The sequence below is a fragment of the Vanessa atalanta genome, chromosome 17, assembly GCF_905147765.1.
Source record: "Vanessa atalanta chromosome 17, ilVanAtal1.2, whole genome shotgun sequence".
Lineage (NCBI taxonomy): Eukaryota > Metazoa > Arthropoda > Insecta > Lepidoptera > Nymphalidae > Vanessa > Vanessa atalanta.
The window spans coordinates 6,645,707-6,667,200 of NC_061887.1; the positions used below are offsets into that span (position 1 = coordinate 6,645,707).

The window sequence follows — 21,494 nt, forward strand, 5'->3', positions numbered from 1 at the left end:
ATCAGAAAACAATTTTCGATTTTCAGGATTTTTCGCTGATTTATTGTAATACTCAGAAATATATATTCATAACATATTTTTTATAGGTTTACTTATATTATATATTTATTTTAATAACAATCAATTTCGATGAACATCTACCGTTTACTTTCGACTTGCTGTATACAGTATGTAAAAAAGTAAAAATCCATGTCTATTTGTCTCGTTGAGTTTGACGAAATGGCGCTTTAAATGGATCGATCAGCTGAAGTTACAACGAAATAGTAACTTCATTTTTTCGGACGATAACAAGTAAAATGCTAATTCAATAAAAGCATCATTGATTGTGTATTTCACGCTCAACTTTGATACACTTTGCGCCTTCTCCACCGTCCAATGTTTTAAGTCAAAGTTTTTCTAGAAGACACCCTTAGGACGTTCGTATCACACCCGTGACACGTAATCGTATCACGTAGGCTCCTCGTCTTCCAAATTGACGTTAGTGATTGGATGGTGACGCTGTCAGGACCTGAAGCGATAACATTAGTAAAAAAAATAGAAAAGAACTTGTCAAAAACAATTTCCTCGTGGCATGTTAGGTAGAATTACTTGTGAAACTGGCCGTACTTACGATACTTTGTTATTTATTGACTTACGTTTTACTTTTTGTCTTGATGGTTCTATGATAGAAACCTTCAATTCAATTAATGGAATACTCGAACCAACAAATTATACAATAAATACAAGCATTTATTTTATTGTAATATAAAAAAAATATATTTGATTGTAGTAAATATACTGTTATACAAAACAAACATGTATTGTGTTAAATTAATCAAAAGATTGTTCTTAAATTGTTTTTTTTTAAAGGTTATGATATAATTTAGAATTATTTCACCAGTTTTTATTACAACTTTGGAAGAATATTATTAAAAGGCAAGATTGTTTTAAGGTGACTGACTACTTTAGGAGGCAAACAATGAGATTGGCTACGATAAGTACCTTCTAAACTTGGTTTTATTCATAATTGTTTTCATAACGAGATTCATAAAAAATAAGTTTCAGTATGATTGTTTCAGAATATTTTTTGGAATCATTTATAAACTACTCATAGACAACACGTTACGTCACATTATATACATAAATCCAATATTTACACAAATAGACAGTGATTAAACTGCGCGTCTTTTTTTTGTTTGATTTTTTGTTTCGTTAAGAACAAAAAACTTATTGGCTCTATTAACGAGCTAAAGTCTTATTATAAATAAATTTAATGAAAATAATAGAAAACAATTGTCATAAATTAATATTTGTTTTTCTAAAGTTTCGTTCGATAGTGGTCGAAATTGTGAAAATGAGTTCGAATAGTTTATATAAATTTCATATAGAAATAAAGATTGTATGTATATTTAGACCATGAATTTTATTAGTTATTTTATTCATGCAAAGTCGGAGGAGTTAGTTAGTGTTACACATGTACGAGTAGCGAATTAACCGCAAAATGCTTTTTGAGAGAGATTTTATTTGTTTGTGACTTCCTTATAAGAATTAAAAAATGTTGGTTAAAGCAATCGAATCTCATAGTTTGGGAGGTTTATGTTTTGTAACTTTGACTTTGTATGAAGATATAATAAAATATTTACATGTTCGAATTTGTGTTAAAGCAAATATCTATATAAATTAATTAACGAAACATACATACATATATAACCATACAAAGTTGATATTTCATTAGGCCATTAATAAATTTAATGCAATAGATTAAGTTTTAATTATGAGATTTATCAAAAAAAGTTCGTTTTTAAAAAGAGAGAGAGAGCCATAGATATTTTTCTGTATTCAACATTTAAATCTTTTCACTGTATAAACTTCCCAGCATGCGATTAAAGGCAGTAGTTGTTTTAACAGAGCGATTGAAAATTTTCAGTTTATACTGATCAAAAGCACACAATAATTTTCACAAGCTTTTAATTAACTTTACTAGTTGAAACTTTGCAAACATTTTTGTTTTGATGCAATTATATACAGATTACAGGCTATATTATGTATGGTATACTTGGTGATAAGGCTTTGTGCAAGCCCGTCTGGGTAGGGACCGACCACTCATCAGATATTCTACCGCCTAACCGTGTTTCGGCTTTAAGGACGAGTGAGCCAGCGTAACTACAGGTACAAGGGACATAATATGGCCCATTAGCTCGTCCTACCTATATCATAAACAAATGTATTGTATTTGATATAAATGCAATGTTTTTTTTTATTGATAAATTACAAATAAATATCCCACTGCTGGGCTAAGATTTTGAAGATTAAGAAAAATATTTAAAGCTTATCCAATCACTGCTTCAATGCACATGTACCAAATTTACATCCGACACGTGGAGACTTCTTTATGATGCTTGCCTTCACCGCCGAACACGAGTTGAATAATTACAACACACACTAGCACATGTAAAAATGCACATTAAATTGATAATTTATTCTACTTACAGTAAATTATGTCTCGTTTTAAATATTAATGAATCAGTCATATTTTAGAAATAATTACCCTAAATAATAATTGTATTAAAAATTTAAATCACATTAAATCAAATAAAAATATACTTCATTCAAGTACGCTTTTACAAGCACCTTTGAATCGCCATTTAACAGAGTTATATTCAACGTAGAGCTTAGCTTATCTCTAAAAGGTTTTTTCAAATTTTTATTTTTTTTAATTATCTATATCTATACGAATATTGTAAAGAGGTAAGTTTTTATTCCTTGTAGAATTGTTTATTATGAACAAATTCAAAACCTACTCAACAGATTTTATAAAATCTTGACTAACGTAAAGTTAATTATATCGGGGAACACATGAGCAAAAGTTTATTAAAAAAAGTCGAAAATTCCTATGATAATAGCAAAAATGTAACATGTAACGTGTCCAAAATTAGTTTATATTTGTCAATATTTAGTGTGCGCAGCGAAAACTATTAAACTATACTCACAAAAAAGTCCGCGAAGCTGTTTGTCTAATTATTATAATTGCGCAACAATAACCGTTTTTGTTTAAATAAGTCAGTAAAAAACTAGTAAAACCAGTTTAAAATATCGTTATTCGTATCATGATTATTAAACATTTATCAAATTAAATCCATATTTAAAAATAGTATAAAACAAAGTTGCCTTCTGTTCCTATCTGTACCCTTTCTTCTTCTAAAAACGACAGATTTTGATACGCTTTAGATTTGTGCATATTATTTGTAAATGTTTTGTACAAAATGGCTGAACTGTGACTGTGTTTTATGAAGAGAAACTAAAATGTTTTTCTAAGCTTACATGGCTAACAATGTACTAAAAATCGTATAAAGTCTACCGAAAATTCAACTTAACTTACTTACTTTTTAAGGTAAACTCATAATTATTTTTATCTATACCAAATTAGTAACGAAGTCATTTTCTCGTTTCATTGTTAATCCTTATTCTGGTATAAATGATAGTTGCCTTGGCGATATAATATAGATAAAAAAAAAAACAAAAGAACACGACCATAACGCGCATTGAATGGGAAAAAACAAGTGAGTCATACAGTAGTCGCATAAAATATGTACATCTGACATCTGATCTTAGAAAAAAGCAACATCAACATTATATCCTCTCGGAAAATCGGTTGCTATTCGTTTTTCTAAACCAACAATTACTGAAACGAATGTATAATAAAAAAAATACAAAATCAGTGTTTTCAAGTTTCACACTTGATTGGCGGGAAGAGTTTTTAGATTGCTATTTTTAAGCTTTATTTGCAGAGTACATAATTGATTTCCATTATATTATTTTAACAACGGTATGCGAACTATCAGGATTCCGTAAACTAAGAACAGTAAATAGTTGACGAAATTAGGCCACTTTTTTTTGTACATTAACCACAGACATTACGATTATATATATTCATAATTCTCATTTGTGACAGACTTATAGTCAATTGTAAACTACATATTTCTTGCTGAGCGCATTTTTTTATATTATAAATAAAAAAAAGCGAAAAGCGCTTTCTCCTGCTAGGCCGGGGTGGGTCGCTAGTTTATACAAAAGCTGTATCAATACGAACAGCGTGGGAGAAATCTTCAACTATTCTTATAATAAAAAATATGAGTTCTGAATTAGCTTCAGGCCTACATATTTCTATTCTTGTAAAAAGTTTATAATCTGAATATTTTTATTTATGTATTTTAAAAGAATAGCATTTTAGACAAATTATTTCCTACTGTATTTGCATAGATGTTCAAAGTTGTATTTTAAATGACCTGCTAGAATGGTGGGCATCTTAATAGTACTATTACCAAACCAACTTATTAAGTACTCAATGTGATACTAATGATATTAAGTACTTAGTGTGATCCCTAATAAGACGAAGGTCAATTAATATGCTTTAATAGGCTGCAGACTCAAAGTAAATAAGTATTATTCATAATGAACTGTTCCAGATTAGTTAATTCAAAGATTATTAAATATAGAGTGTAATTTGTTCTGCCCACACAGTAACTTTCCATTCAATAGTATTAGAGAGACACATTTTTAAGTTTTACCTTTTTTTTACTTTATTCAATTTTAAATTATAATATGAATAAAGATACGTTTCCTTCTAAGAAGCAATCCCAAAGAGCTTTTGCAGAATCACCAGGCTAATATTAGTCTAAAGATTTAGCTAATTTAATGTGCCGATTCGTAAAACGAAAAGTAATAATATCTTCTTATACCGTAGCTGCCCAAATTATAATAGAGTATATTCAGATATTGATATTTTATTCGAAAAAATGTGTTCTTTTAAAAATAAAGTAAATAAGATAACGTATCAATTTATAAAATATCTACTGACACGCATATATTTAGTCTGTATAATTAATTTACAAATGTAACCATTAATGCCTTATATTTTGTTTGTTTTTTTTTTTTTTTTTATTTTGTTTCGGTTAATTATGTGTTTAACTTTATTCCTAATTGTGTAAGATTTCCTATAGTATACGTTTATTGATCTCATTATTTTTATAACGTTAACTATTTGATTTTATGTGTAGTCTTTTTCAATTTTAATAATTGTGTAATAAGTATTAGTGGAAACTTAGGTGATGTATGTTATATTGTATATTTTTATACCATAAATGTCATCTCACTGTTTGTTTTCCTATAATAAAATAATAATAATAAATGATGTCGATCCTGAAGGCTTCTTCTATGAGATCGCTCGATCGATCCGTTCAGAATGTGATCGCTGGGATAGAGCTTCTCTTTGTAGCAATAATTGTCGTTACGTACGATCGTGTGTCAATATCACTCCCTCGGATCGTGTTGTTTAAAGATGCTTCAGTTGACACCGATCTTAAAACGACACTTTTCCGGCACTTCTACACATTGAGCGTAGGCCCTAATTCTTAGAAGACTGCTTTGGTCCTAAAAAAGAAACAACTCAGACAGAGCTAAGTATGTCCTATACTATAGTGCTATACATAGTTAATAATTTTACATTTATATTGAAAAATCATGTAGTGAAGGAGTCTTGAGAAGAAACAAATAGACATAGTCTGCTATTTCTTCTAAATTCAATATCTTGAACAATGAAACTGCTAATCTCCAGAAATGATAAGATGAGGTTTATTTATAACATAACGCGTTCGGTCTATAAAAGATAGATAGATAGTGATCACAACTTCCACCGGCTTAAAAACCGCGCCTCACGAATTGCCACTTCGTTTATCTCATCGCCCGCCGTTAGCGCCGCGAGTTCCCTCAACTACAGAATTTAACTTCCGAATGTGATGTTTTGAAACAAAATTTGGACGTTATATTCGTGAACCTTAGATTAAATTTTGCGAGTATTTTTTAAATCACAAGCTGACTGTCGTGTTTTGTACGGGTAAGGATTTTATTCGGAGATATCTTTTAAGCAATGTGGTACATAAACGTTCGACAACAGATCTATAAAATATTCGCCCGTACTGTGCTAATGCGTCGTACAACACAGCCCGCATATTTATCACGAGATTATTTAAATATCTCGTAATATTTCTAAAAGTTCGGCTTTCTTATATAATAGGTAATATATATCTACATAAAAATGTGCACAATTAATATGTTACTCATTTTGTTATGGAGTAATGCTTTGACAATTAAACTAAATTACTATTGTCATTATATTTCCTTTTTAGAAACATGAGATCTAGACACGCGGTAGCGTGTCAGCCAAGTTCTAGTAACAGAACTGGCGTGCAGCACCGTGTGTAATATTACACGAACCATTTGGAACCACTTTTGCATTAGCATTAGCAGCCCGTAAATGTCCCACTGCTGGGATAAAGGCCTCCTCTCCCTTTGAGGAGAAGGTTTGGAGCATATTCCACCACGCTGCTCCAATGCGGGTTGGCGAAAAACCACTTTTGACCTCCTCATAACTCAAAAACTATTTGACATAAATGTGTCAAATTTGGCTCATATATTGAGACTCGCGAGATACATATGTGTTCCAAATTTCATAAACGCATCTCAAATGGTTATTTGCGTGCTTAATTTGTGTTTATAATTCATTTGTAGAACTTAGAACTTACGAAGGCTATAATATAATTTGTATATGAGAACTAGCCAAGTCAGACCTTAGGCAACAATATATTACCCCAAGTTATAAGAAGAAATGATATTTTATGTAGTTATAAATAAATTTCAGAAAGGACTATTTAACTTGGCACAAATTTAGATCTCACTTCTTTTGTCGTTGAAGACAACAACCAAGGTATATATCATAATATTTAACCTGGCTCTCATTTTTACATTTATGTTTTTGATGGGATAGATATTTACAGTGATTTTCTTTAAAAGATAGATGTGATTGAGTCATGAAAATAATTGTATTGAATGAATTTCTGATTGATTTTTATAGGCTAAATTTCTATCAAGCTTTGGTTCAGGTAAGGAAGGTTTGAAAATTTTTACTTTGTTTTGAGAAAGCATTTAGTTCACTCTGCAGTAAGGCAGTTAGTTTTTGATAAATTGTCCAAGTTTATAGGTCGTACAACTTGATATGATGTTTGAGAGAATTAATAGCTCCTTATGATTAATTCTTACAGTTAACACTAACTTTTTCTGTAATTTTCTTAATAATTCAATTCAATTCTATATTATTTATTATATTAATCGTTTGATGCTGTCAGCGACAGTCTGAGGTGATACTGACAGTGACGTAGGAAAATATACCACAGAGTAATAAATCCAGATGATTTTTTAATAAATCCTTTGTAATAAATATAAAATCTATTTCTTTAAAAGCGATACGAATCGATAGAAAACCTGTTCTTTTTTTAAGGTGAATTAGGAAATGGTAAATCAAAGAAAAATTATTGATAGTACTATGTCTGTCGTAGATTTTACTGAAAATAATATTATCATAAAAATATATTAGATAAAGCCTAACGACAAAAAAAAAGATTTATACTCAAGTCATTTAAGTACCTAGTATAACAAGACCAGTGGAATCACATGATTATCTTCACCAACGCGAACCAAGGTAATCAGTATTTATGTTCTATTTGTAAATAAAACAGCGAGTCCTACACTCTATACATAATTTTCTTTTGAGAACATAACAAACAGATATTGAAGTAGTATTTATTCTGCAGAAAAGAGCTATCCGAACTATTTACAAATTTAGCCCTAGGACATCATTACGCGAATATTTTAAATAAAATAGGTGTATTAACGGCTGCTTCACAACATATTTATGATAATATAATGTTTATACAGAAGAATATACAGAAATATTCCATAATAGCTGATATACATACTATTAATACAAGAAATAAGAATAGACTGGTAAACCCTACTTTCAATTTGCATACGATACAGAGTAAGTTTTTGGGCAATGGTATACGCATATATAATATGATACCGGGAAATGTAACCAATTTACCATTTAATAAATTTAAAAAGTGTACTAAATTAATAAAAAAATCTTATTATTCATTAAAAGAAAAAAACGCTTGGATTTAGGCTCGGGTTCCATCACAGGACACTAATTATTGTTAAAAACAGCATTGTAAATCTGTTTATTTAAAAAGAACAACTATGCGAGTTTCTTGCCGCTTCTTCTCGCTGGAAGCTGCTTGCCGAAACGGTGGTAGTATTTAAATATCGACGATTCAAAAACGCTTCATTGTGAAGTATACTTGAATAAAATTGATTTGATTTGATTATTTTTGGATACTTTAAACGAATATTACGATCGAAAGATATTTTTGCCTTCTTAGGTTATTTGAAACATTTAATTTTAAACACAGTCAATTAGTAACCTTATTATTTATTGGTTTAAATATATTTTTTAAAATATAGTGTAATATATACAATGTTACTTATAAATATGCTTGCTTAACTTTGACGTTTTAATTTTTTGTAAAAAATAATTGCAAGTACTCGCACGCATTATTTAAATTATTTAAAGGATGAAATCTGAATTTTAGTGTCTAAAAACCAACATGCTGACTGACAACTAAAACTATAATGAAACGAAAATATTTTCTATTCTAAGGTAATATTTTTAACGACAACGCCATCCACAGTTAATTTTACCTTATTAGGGCACTCGAGTTCATATCAGCAGTCCATTTATGTACCAGAGTGACAACCGTTGGTCTTGTAATAGTATCACGTTCCATTGCCATCATGCAAAGGTTGTCGATATCAGCATTCATAGCGTCCATAAATCAAATCCGGGCAAATCGAGAGTAGCGGAATATCTGTTGATTCTTAGGTGAATTTGGACTTTATAGACTACTAGTCTATAAAATCGTCCGCGTTTAAGGGGATTGATTGTCATGTGTTAGGCAAAAAAGTAGTCCTTGTCCTTCCTTGGAGTTCAAGTTTGCTACATATGATTTGCTACGAAATTCGTCAAATTCGGTTCATTAGTTTGGCAGTAAAAGAGCGCCAGACAGACAGAGTGACTTTCACATTTATAATATTATGTTAGTAATTAATATTTTAGTATAGTATATACTAAATAGAAATCTTTCTACATTCCTGATCTAACCAATCTTTTATATTAATATACTATAAAATAATTTATTAGGTATAATTTTAAGTAGAACCAGCAAAAACCTCAAAGAATAAAATATCATTAATAATAATTGACTGAATTTGCGGATCAGAAGCCCTTGAGTAAGGGATAATTGGGTAAATTTATTATATATATTGCAAACGTCAATAGGACAATTCTACTTCCCACTCCATAAGCATAATGTTTTTTTTTAAATATAGTAATTGGGTGTATGTCAATAAAAAGTAAAAGGTAATAATATATACGGAATACTTATAAGGTTATACATAATAATTATTACTGTCTGTACAGAAATGTTGTTTGAATTTAAAAGAAAAAAAAATACTGTTCTCGCTCTTCCAATGGAACATTACTGTCGAATTGATAAATAGCTCCCGTTTATTACCTTTAAATCCTGTAACAGATTGTCAAATGGTGTTGCGTGAGCAATAAATCACGCTTACGTGGGAAAAGTCGGAACATTAAAACATATTACGCATATTTATATTTTTTAAGGCAGTTTTTGACATGGATCATTCTATATGTGGATATCGATCAATCAATTTATATAAAACGAGATAGCACAATAATATTACTGTTGAAATATCTAGTAGTTCCAATTTGAAATTAATTAAATTTGTACGGTTGCATGGATGTTTTTGACGTTCTTTAATCAATCATTTAATTTTACCCGACGTGTTGCATATTTATTTTATAAATAAATGAATGTATCAAGATTCTCGTATGTAAAAGGTTTTGAGCTTATACAATTAAAGAAAAACAGTGTGCTTGCCCAAATTTGAATCTACGGCTTTCGATTAATATTCATGTCTTACAACTGGTAAATTTTGCATCTACTTTTTTCACGTTTATTGATTTTACAATCTCATTGAAATTGTTAATAGCTTTGAAATAACGATGATGCTTCTGATGCTCCTGATCGCTTTTCGTAATAATCCCTAGCAAATAGGAAGTACTCAAGAATGTGTGCAAACAAGCAATCTTATCTCATAATCCGAAGGGACAGCAATTTAACACGACACAGAACCAGAGTCGAGATATAACTCAAGACTCAGGACCAACAGCTTTATTGATTTTTGTTATAGAGAAACTTAAAACATACTAACGACTCTTTTCATGGTTTTAATCGGGATTTGCAGCCGTATAAAGCAGTCACGAGACTAACGCGGCAGTCAAAATATTACCATAAATATAGTGACTTAATTAATTATTCCACCCACAGGTGTGCACAATAGGTGTGATAGCGAATACAATGAACGTGGCGGTGCTGACACGCCGCGATATGGCAGCGGCGCCTATCAATCGCCTGTTGAAGTGGCTGGCTGTCGCAGACGTTTTCGTCATGCTTGAATACGTTCCATTTGCCATATATAAATACTTGGTGAGTTATTACAATCAATACTTTGCATAAATATAACCAAATAATAATTAAAACTACATTAACAAAAAATATAAACTTATAACAAATATCGAAATTGATATATTTAGTTCCGATTTGACTTATTTGTGTTATGTAGTAACGTATAATAGTGTTAAATATACACATCGATGTCTTTACACTTGGTCATGTATCCTAGTGGTTAGCCGATATAGCCACCATCTTGTATCTTGGTAATAAGCATTTCGATTCAAGTGAGACTAAAGTATTTAATTGTTTCGTTCGGTATTGTATTTGCTTAGCCTGTGATGTTTATTTATAAATAAGCAAAACAATTTTGGATGGCGATGTCAATGACCTAATAAAATCGGACTTAGTATTTTTGTCTATAAAATGATACTTTCAATATAATAAGGACTCTTGTTTTTTTCCACCATCGATGATATTACTCAGGTTTTATATTAAAGTTTGTCTTTAAAATATATCATCAAATAATAATTATTATTAGAGTTAACTTAACAAGAGACAGATTAATTAGGCTTCGAATACTAAACCTTCAAAAACTTGAAAAAACAATTTCTTTTCAGTTACAAAAAATCATTCAGTTTTTTAAGCTACTATAAACATAACGATCAAAGCTTTATATTTCGTAGAAGATGTAACTACGAACAAGATTATACTTTTATATAAGCAGTTTTACAATGAATAATAAATTAATCGGTTTATGAAAATAGCAAAGTGTGGGTTCGAATAAATATACAATAGTGCTTATCTATAATCGTGATGATCTTTAACAAGCCTCAATAGCTTGACGGTATATAGTATCGGCGACGTTAAAGTTGCAGGTTCGATACTGTCACCCTGGCACTTTACCTTTACACATTTTAAAAATAGATCGAGATAGCTTGTACGATGTATTTATAGATTTCGTTTAAAGTGATCTTATTTGAAAAACATTATTAAATTATTTCAAGTTTAAAGCGATTTTTTCTTTTTACTTATTTAAGAATATAGGAAAAACACATTGTAAGGTTATAAATCCATCTTAATGCTAAGTATTTATACAACAATTTCATTTAAGGTTCTACCAGAGAAATTGGATTTTCCGTATTCGTGGGCGATGTACTTACTCTTTCATATGCATTTCGCTCAAATATTACATACCGCGTCGATATGCCTCACATTGTCGCTAGCAATATGGAGATATATTGCAATAAAGTGAGTCGAACCTTTTTTTATTGACTTTTTATACACTTTAACTTACTAATAGGATATAAAAAAAGATATAAAAACCATTGAGGACGAAGTCATTTAACTCGTTTCTAATGTCTAAATTTGCATTATTACAACGACTTCCTACAAAACAATATATAACTATTTGAAGGCCGAGTTCTTTTATTTTCTTAATTGTCACGGAGAAAGTTAGGTTTGATTTGGATTGGTATTAAACGTGTTTTATTATTTCAGATATTCGGATAGAAGTCACATTTTGTGCACTGAGCGACGATGTAGTATTGCCATCTTGACTAGTTTCTTGTTGCCTCCAATTTTGTGCATACCCACGTTTATGGTGAGTGATAAGCTAATGGATCATTTAATTTTTCATTTCTTTAAGCAATTAAATATTGCAAACGCTTGAAGCTAATATAATATCTAATATGAACAATACAAGATGATAATAATCTAGAACATTCCAAGGTCACACATTCTCCAATACACTTATTGTATTAATTTAAATTAGCTATTTCCTTAATAGTTCCGCACATTGCTCCTGCTTTTAATACAATACAAATTATCATAGAATGCATGCAAACATTTTTTTTATATTCCACAGGTATTTGACATTCACACAAAGAATATCACCGCCGTAAATGGCAGACCGGCGTATATTGCCTACCATGTAGACTCAGACAGTCAGGGCAGACTTTATCAATTGAATTTTTGGGTGCATGCTGTACTCATAAAATTGCTACCATGCTCAATTTTGACAGTGATTAGCGTGTGGCTTATACGAGCGTTGTACAGTGCCAATCAGCACCAGAAAAATTTGAGGAACTACAGCGCTTGTCCGGCCGCTGAGAAAATGGTAAAACGTCAACATAAAGCGGATAAAAGAACGGATAGGACGACGAAGATGTTATTGGCCGTTTTGCTGCTTTTCCTTGTAACGGAACTGCCTCAAGGGATATTGGGTTTGATGAGCGGGTTGATCGGTTGGTGCTTCTTCAAACGTTGTTACGACCTGTTTGGAGAAATGATGGACTTCTTAGCGTTGCTGAATGGCGCAATAAACTTCATATTATACTGTTCGATGTCAAGACAGTTCAGGCAGACGTTTAGGCAGCTTTTGCTACAAAGGCACCTCGCTCGCTTCCTGCCTCCTAATCCCTCACACTCGGACTCCCACAACCAAAATACGTACGTATAATTTTCTTCTCAGCTTATGTTTTCTGTTATTGTTAGCTTCTGTTCGCTTTTGTTAGAATAAAATTAACTAATAATTATATTACTAATTATTAATAAGTCAATGTTTATTTGTTATTACAGATCAGTTACTTGATATTGTAATTTAGTTATAAATATGTTACTAACTGTTTGCGTAATGAGTGAATAAATAATAAATAACAATTGTTAGGATAAAAAAAGGAAACGCATCAAATTATTTTGTCCCGACAGGTGCACTGAAAAGATAAAAAGATAACCGCTGCAGAGCATCACTAAAGTTTGAATGTCAATGTGAGTAAATTGCTATTGTTCTTTGTATGTGTGTTTAATAAATTCATATTACGCTGGTACAACTATATATATTAAAGAGATCACCTATAACCAAATTTCAAATTGCAGTAGGAGTTAAGATAAATAAAACTTTGATATTGTATTGACGTGATATCATTGGTCGATATTCGGATTCTTGAAAAAATGCGTTTTTTACGACGGTATAGTTGGTATTGGAACTTTGGAACTAAAACGTAAGCAAATAAAAGTAGTTAAGTGGAATATTATTGTATTTATTGTAAGAATTATCATATTAAGAGCTGATTGTAGTGTGATTATGGCAGCTATTAGTATATCGCATTGAATTTGTTAATGTAAGTTTTGTTTATCTGTACTCCTTCTTCGATTAGAATGCCTATTTCATATGGCCTTTTAGTTATAGTACATGTACACCATATTCTTGTTGAACGTTTTGGCATATTCCTTGCGGAATATTAGGGTGACTCCGTCTGGTTTCAAATGTTTTTTTTTTCAAGCTACAGTAGAACGCCTATTATTATTTGAATTAATTGGGACAGGGGACGAATCGGATAATCGGACATAGACTGGTAATAAATAAAAACGAACTGTCACACATAAAATAAACTTTATTAAGAACAAACACAGTTCTACAATAACGCTCACTTGAACATATGAATCAGAGTAAGTTGCAATCCCACCAGGCCTTAAAAAAATACAAAGTATAAAACATTTACAAAAAATACTTGGTTTTAATTTTCTATACTTAGGAGCGATTCGGATAATTGGCGATTCGGTTTATCGACGTTCGGATAATCGGCGTAATACTGTACTTAATTCTTAGGAAGTTTTTTTATTACTTGTGACAGGAAACCAGACAGCATATGAGTTGTTCGATGGTAAGTGGTCACTTTCACTCATAATCTTTGATACTATTCGTAATATAAACGAATTCTTACATAGTATTTGTGCCACCAAGTATGAGATATAGCCAAGCTCGAATAGCATACAGATTTATTATTTAACATGACGTGTACGGATTACATAACATGTTACATAATATACAATGAATATAGATTGAGTGCTTAGAATGTAGGCTACATAGTTCTCATCTCAATACAAATACGTTTTTTATATTACCGAACAATGGTTTAGTTTAATTTATATGATTTCATTTATGTATGTATGTAAGTTTATCTATCCTCTCATATATTTAAAACTATCTATCATAATTTGGCAAATGAAAATGATATATATTTAGAACCGTTAAGAGCCCAATTTTTTCCGTAGTTAGGTTTTAGTTTTTTAACGTATTTTTTTATCACTTTTGTTTTAAGTGTTTAAGTTATTCTCAAGTCCTCTGAACGACTTCAACGCGTTGAAAGAACTTCGAATGAAAATATACTTTATAGTGTAGCGTATACTTATATATATATATATGTAGTATTATTCTGAGAACGTTACTTTTGAAAATAGTAAAGTGACTAGGAAAATGGTATATATATTTATATATAACATAGAGGTTTTTGTTAAAAAAATCTTATAATTATTATTAATCACATAGCAAAGATTCACGACATGGGCATGTAGTAAACTATTAGAAAAATATTGTCGTTGAAATAAAAAAAAAAAAATTAATACTTGTACCCTCTTACAAACATTATTAGTATCCAATTTACAACGGATTTCAATATTATTTGGCTAAATATGAATTCATTAAATGATCATTTCATTAAATTAAAATAAATATCTTGATGTTTCGTAAATTGAAATTTTCTGGAACAATGGCAACTGAGATATTTAATTTATAAATGTTGTTGATAAATATCACAGACGAGAGGTCAAACGGTCGAATGGCGCCTCAGCCGTTTTATATAAGAGCTAAGTTGGCTCGCGCGTAAAATCGTAAATTTTTGCCCATTTTCGCCGCTCTTTCGCAAAAATAAAGTATGTTTTTACCTAAAAATGATGTATGGCCTAATTTCGTTACAGATGAATTAATTTTAATTGTCACGTTAAACGTAAAAGTAAAAACATTCGAAAAATAAAAGCGTTTTACGGGTTAGTTTTTTTTTTAAGATTAATTAAATAAGTCTCAAAAGATCAACGGTATATACGCCATGTGTAAGTAGCAGTTTCGATTCTGATTTCTTATGCTAACTTGTGTTCAATACATAGAAATGTACCCACTTCTAGTTAAAGTACCACTAGTTAACTTTTATCTGGAGGTAAAAGTAGATATATTAGTAATTCTTTGAAAATAGTCATTGCTTACAATATTTAAGAAAAAGACGTAATACTTTTATTACACATTAAGATTGATTATTGTATTTATAACATAGTTTCTTGGCCCATTAAAGATCACCGCTCGTTTCTCTTCAAAACAATGCAATTATTTAATATATGTTAGTGCTTATGGTAGCAGGCACAGCCGTGAGCCAAGATGGCCCAGTGGTTAGAACGCGTACATCTTAACCGATGATCTCGGGTTCAAACCCACTGAATTTACCTTATTTAATTTATTTAGGTACCACTGAATTTTCATGTGCTTCATTTGTGTTTATAATTCATCTCGTGCTCAGCGGTGAAGGAAAACATGATGAGGAAACCAAATGTGTATTCCACCAACCCGCATGGGAACAGCGTGGTGGAATATGCTCCAAACTTTCTCCTCAAAGGGAGAGGAGGCCTTAGTCCAGCAGTGGAAAATTTCAGGCTACTAATGTAAAATGTTATGTAAATGTAAATGCACGTAAAAAACGAAAGAAAAACCTGTAATATTATTTTTGTACTTTATAAAATATTTAAATTTAAATGTTAAAACTTAACTTTGGAAGTTTCTTTACCGCAAGTTCGTCCCAATTACGTCGCCCAAGCCTTACATCGCCTCTGTATACTTCACACGTGTACTGGGTTATTGTGGGTCAGGTTCATCATTCGAGATGCGATATTCAAGTGGCGATAGCTACTATTTAGCAGAAGCGGAATACAGAACTGTGTATAAATTTCATTCTGTTTTATTTATTTAGATTCACCAAGAATTATTTGCGATAATTTATATAATATGATTTACCCTTTTCTAACAGTTAAGGGAAACTCCTCATGTATATATAACAATAAAAAAAAATAAGTACAAATAATATATATCATTTCTTTTTTTGCAATCAGCGAACATGAAAAAAAAGAACATTATAAAGTTTAGAAAACGTTAGAAATATATTATCGCGTTTTTGCTTTCTCGCCGGTGCTGAGAATGCATGGTGGGCCCAAGCTCACCGAAAAACCCAGACCAGTTGTATCCACTTCGTGGGGACATCGGGTTCGATGTCATATTATCGCTGGCATACGTTGGCAATATGTTTTGATGACACTTATCATCTCCCATTTGATAATGTTATATATATACTTTCATGGTTTTTGTATGTCTGACATAAATAAATAATACAATTATTTTTTATCGATTGTATTTCAATTGCTTGGCGGCTTCTTTATAATAAATTATATACATGAGTATTGAGTACAGTTAGGCTAGTTTGATTAAGTAATCTTCATAATCTCATGTCATATGGAATGTTGCTATTTATTCTGCAGAAAAGAGCTGTCCGAACTATTTACAATAGTAGTTCTAGAACACCATTTCGTGAAAAATATAAAATAATAATATATTTATGATAATATAATGTTTATACAGAATAATATTCATGAATACAATATATACCAAAATATTCCATAAAAGCTGATACATATCACTCAGTCACATAATAATTACTCTGCATCCATAGAGCAGAATGTTGTAGTACGCAACACATGCAGGTTTCCCACAATGTTTCCCTTCATGAGTTGTATTATAAATACAAATCAAGCGTATAAAATATGCTTAGTAAAAAAAAAATGGTTAATTGTAGTATAATTCACGCGCTCTAGCCACTGCGATGGTTTAGCGTTGAAATACTATTGACAATATTTTGTAAATCATTTATTTTAAATTCATACAAAATAAAGGATACGTTGAAGTAAATGAGAAGGTACCGGTATATTACTAAAATGTCAAGGAATGTTAAAAAAATTAAAGAGATTACTAGATTATATATTTTAATAAAAAAAGAAGAATTTATTATGTAATTTTAAAAGAAAAAATATATTTACAATACATTTCAAAATTAATTTATATAATTAGATGATGTAGATAATAAAAGAGCTTATCTCCGAGGTTATTATTATTTATATTTATGACCCAATTTCATCGATGTGTGTATAATTGTATATGTATATTTCATTAGCCATAATTATTTCATGTTTACGATTGATGAAAAGTTTAATCACTGCGTTCATCCCGGTTTTCATCAGAAGAATCTACAATCCGAACTATAATTTCAATATTTTATTTTGTTTGCGTATTCAATCCGTTTCGAAGGCCATAATATTCTTTAACCACACATAATATTCAAGTTTGAAGCTTCCATAGTAAATTGAAACATGTTACATAAGACCATTCATCATAATCACGCCGAATGAAGGCTTTCTTCCAATCTTTGTTCGCTGATCTTTATCGTAAATCTCTTTGTTACTTCACCTATAAAATCCATTCATAATAATGTAAGTAAAACGCTTCTTTAGGAGGCTTAGGAAAAAGTCCACAAAAAAATTCATCTCTCCCAATTTCGATATATCTTACAAAAGTTAATTAATTTCTGCGACAAATCTAAAAAAATTTATTGTAGAGTAAAATTTTGATTTGAACTGTCTCTTAATTCTAAAGGATCATAATTAAGCTTGATTATAACGTTTAATGGGTTCCGCGTTACTTTTATAACGGACAATTAAGGTTGGAACCCTTTTCATTAATTTCAATAATCAATTAAATGAATTAATATCAGGCTTCATAAATTTTAAATAAATATATTTATGCATGACATGAGTTCAAAGAATTTTATGAATCGAATAAACTGTTCATAGAATGGTCTGAATTAATTATTATTGTTCCCTTAGCAGAATCATACCGTTTTAGCAAAGGTAATTTATAATTTATGGCTTAAATTATTCACAACCCCTTCATTGTAATAATTCTTCATAGACTTTAGAAAGAGGCTATTTAATTTATTTTATTTAGGTAAATAATATTTTGATTAAAAAAATACACTTCCGAAACAAATTTATTTTCGGCTTTTACACTCGTATATTTTACAATGATAAATATAGATTTTTTCTCAGTTGTTTCAATTAATAAAACTCGAAATTCACCGCAGAAAACGATTGTAATTTGTCGGTAAGGGATAAGTGATGTATAATAATTATAACGCTTAAAACAAACACGCATCAACATAACGTATCAGCGTAAAAATGATTAAATGTTCTTTTTGAACCTTCTTTTGAAAATATACGTGTATTAAAAATTTCAAACATAATTATGTATAAAAAGAAATTCGACATTGAAAATTGACATTATTTTATTTATTGAGTATCAAATTGACCCGAGATGGCCCAGTGGTTAGAACGCGTGCATCTTAACCGATGTTTTCGGGTTCAAACCCAGGCAAGCACCACTGAACTTTCATATGCTTAATTTGTGTTTATAATTCATCTCGTGCTCAGTGATGAAGGAAAACATCGCGAGGAAACCTGCATGTGTCTAATTTCAACTAAATTCAGCCACTGTATTCCACCAACCCGCATTGGAGAAGCGTGGTGGAATATGCTCCAAATCTTCTCAAAGGCAAGTAAGTGGCAAATTTACAAGCAGCTACATGAGATTGCCAGAATACTGCCAGCACGCGGTTTCTTGTTAGGCTTAAGACATTGGCATTTCTGATTATTTAATAATTATCGTATTTGTAGAAGCTAAGATGATTAAATGGGTCCAGCACTTTGATCTTAATAGAAATCCAAGGCAGGTACTAATATTAACTGTACTATTATCTACTACTAACTGTACTAGCACTTTATCAAGTATTTAAATATGTTGAATTTTTAATTCACCTCAAGCTCTGCTGTGAAACGTCTTATTGATCAGAGCACGTGAACTTTACTAAAAGGTGTCGGGCCATGGCAAGCACCATTAAGTTTTCATAAGCTTAATTCGTGTTTGTAACAAAGAAAACATTGCGGGGAAACCTTTAAACAAACGTGTTTTCATCTGTCATGTGTGTTGGATACATATATGGCAACCATTTAGAACCAGCGCGATAATGCCCAAATAATTCAACCACAAGTGGAAAGGCCTTCACCGAGGAGTGGAAAATTGACACAATGATAGCAGAAGAAAATTCTGCTCTGAACGATGACATTATGAGGTTACTTGCACGTGTCCAATGTATTTATTTTATTTAAATCCAAAAAGGAGGGTGTATACGTTACACTCTGTACAGGAGATGTGGTCACTCAATTAGTGATCTATTTACATATATATATATATATATTTACTATCAAAATTTAAATTGTTTTTCTTTGTTTCAGCGGAAAAACCTCGGTACCGTGAGGCAGAATTTTGCTAGGAAATCTTCCTGCAGTGCGTAAACAGTTTCTGTGACTCAAAAGTGATTAGTGTTAATAATTTGTACGGTAAATGTATATTTAAATAGTCAGTTAGCGTATTTAAGTGAAGTGGAATTAAATTTAAAAGCAAGAAGAGAGCACGAATGAATCAACTAGAGGTGTAATTTGTCATTCATTAAAAGCTGAAAGCATTTTAACTAATTAACCATGGTCAGAAAAGGATAATGGTTAGTATTTTTATATTTAGAAGTCCTTGTTCATATTAACACTAAAAAAAGTAAGATATGATTTTTACATTTAATTTTATATGAATTCATTGTTCATTCAAAGCATTTATTATAAGTATATTTCGTGTTATATGAAAGAATATTTCTCCAAACTCCCTCAGGACATTAAAATATGTTCTTGGTAGAAGTGACCTCAATGTCTTATGACGTCATTTATTGTTAAGAAAATATTGTCTCGCCAGACAATTACGTAGCAAGTTTGTTACAAGCTTTAGTGTGAAGCTTCGTCGATGTTTAATGTGTTGTTCTTAAACTTTTAAAACTATGGAATTGTTCTACAATATGTAACAAAATAACAAAGAAATTATATATGCATTAGGGATTTAATTAAATACGACTATTGCAGATCAAGATTGCGTGGAGAACAGAAACGCGAGCAATGTTTTCCCTTTGAATTGCAATTCCGATTCTAATTATAGTTGGTAGCTTATGTAAAATTACACTTGGTGAATAGCCTCTGTTACCGTTAGAGATAACCACATTTTTGTATAATATTGTGGAATATGTCTTCGGTACGAACTTTTAGTAAATACTTTGTCATTTGATCGTAGTCGTTACGATGTGTTGTACAAATGTTGTACGACAGATGTATGATGTTTTTAAGTGAAATCTTGTATTAAAAACATAAACTACCAATCGTAGCGATTACATAAACAAAACTAGTAAAGAGCAGATATAATATGAGTTAATTTTAAAAAAACAGTGCACCAAAACGGAATTAACAAATATATTTAATTTATTTAATACGTATTTTAAATTCGTTATTGTAAATATTAATGTTCCAGTATTATTTCAACGCCGTATAGAAGCCACCTATTTATATATAGAATATTTAACACTTTTAAGTAACATATTAATTGCTATAAATCCAAGCAAGTTTGAGCATATTATCAAAGTAAAGAATATTATAATTTCTATAAGAATATGTTCATAAATAAGGTGTTTTTATACATACCTAATTTTAATCCGCGTGTGAGGGAGGGCAAGTAGTATATCTATGTCCTGTTTTGTATTTATGACAATGCGTATGTCATAATGATTCGTTGAGTAGCCAGGACGTGAAACCGTAACACATATACTTTTACATTTATGATATTAATAAGAATTTAATACACAAAAAGTTCGATTATTTTCTCAAAGCAATTAACGTAGGAACAAATTTGCTAGCCGATATTAATGACATTCCTAATAAACTTCGTATACTAACACAGATTGTCATTACGTTCATAATTATTAAATCACATACAGACATGTAGTTTTGAATACGGATAATCTTATTTTTTATAGTCTCTTAAGCTTGATCATGGTAATTATATTTTTTATTCAATACTATTTGTCGCCCGCGGCTTCGCTCGCGTTTAAGGGGGTTGGTTGTCATGTGTTAGGCAAAAGTAGCCTATGTCCTTTCTTGGAGTTCAAGTTTGCTTCATACCAAATTTCATCAAATTCGGTTCATTGGTTTGGCAGTGAAAGAGCGACTGACAGACAAAGGTACTTTCATATTTATATTTATTAGTAAAGATAGATATTATATTTGAAATCCACC

At 30.6% G+C, this 21,494-nt stretch overlaps 1 protein-coding gene across 1 annotated transcript in view; it reads left to right on the top strand.

The window, feature by feature from the left end:
- LOC125070573 (G-protein coupled receptor dmsr-1-like) overlaps positions 1-20,651 on the top strand; it is a 37,085-nt gene extending 16,434 nt beyond the window's left edge. Inside the window, exons 2-6 of the mRNA XM_047680489.1 lie at positions 10,281-10,439; positions 11,518-11,654; positions 11,904-12,006; positions 12,271-12,854; positions 19,623-20,651. Of these exons, the coding sequence (XP_047536445.1) occupies positions 10,281-10,439; positions 11,518-11,654; positions 11,904-12,006; positions 12,271-12,854; positions 19,623-19,644 (1,005 nt within the window). The 3' untranslated portion in view covers positions 19,645-20,651. The remainder of the gene's footprint in view (positions 1-10,280; positions 10,440-11,517; positions 11,655-11,903; positions 12,007-12,270; positions 12,855-19,622) is intronic.
- The last annotated feature ends 843 nt before the right edge of the window (positions 20,652-21,494 follow it).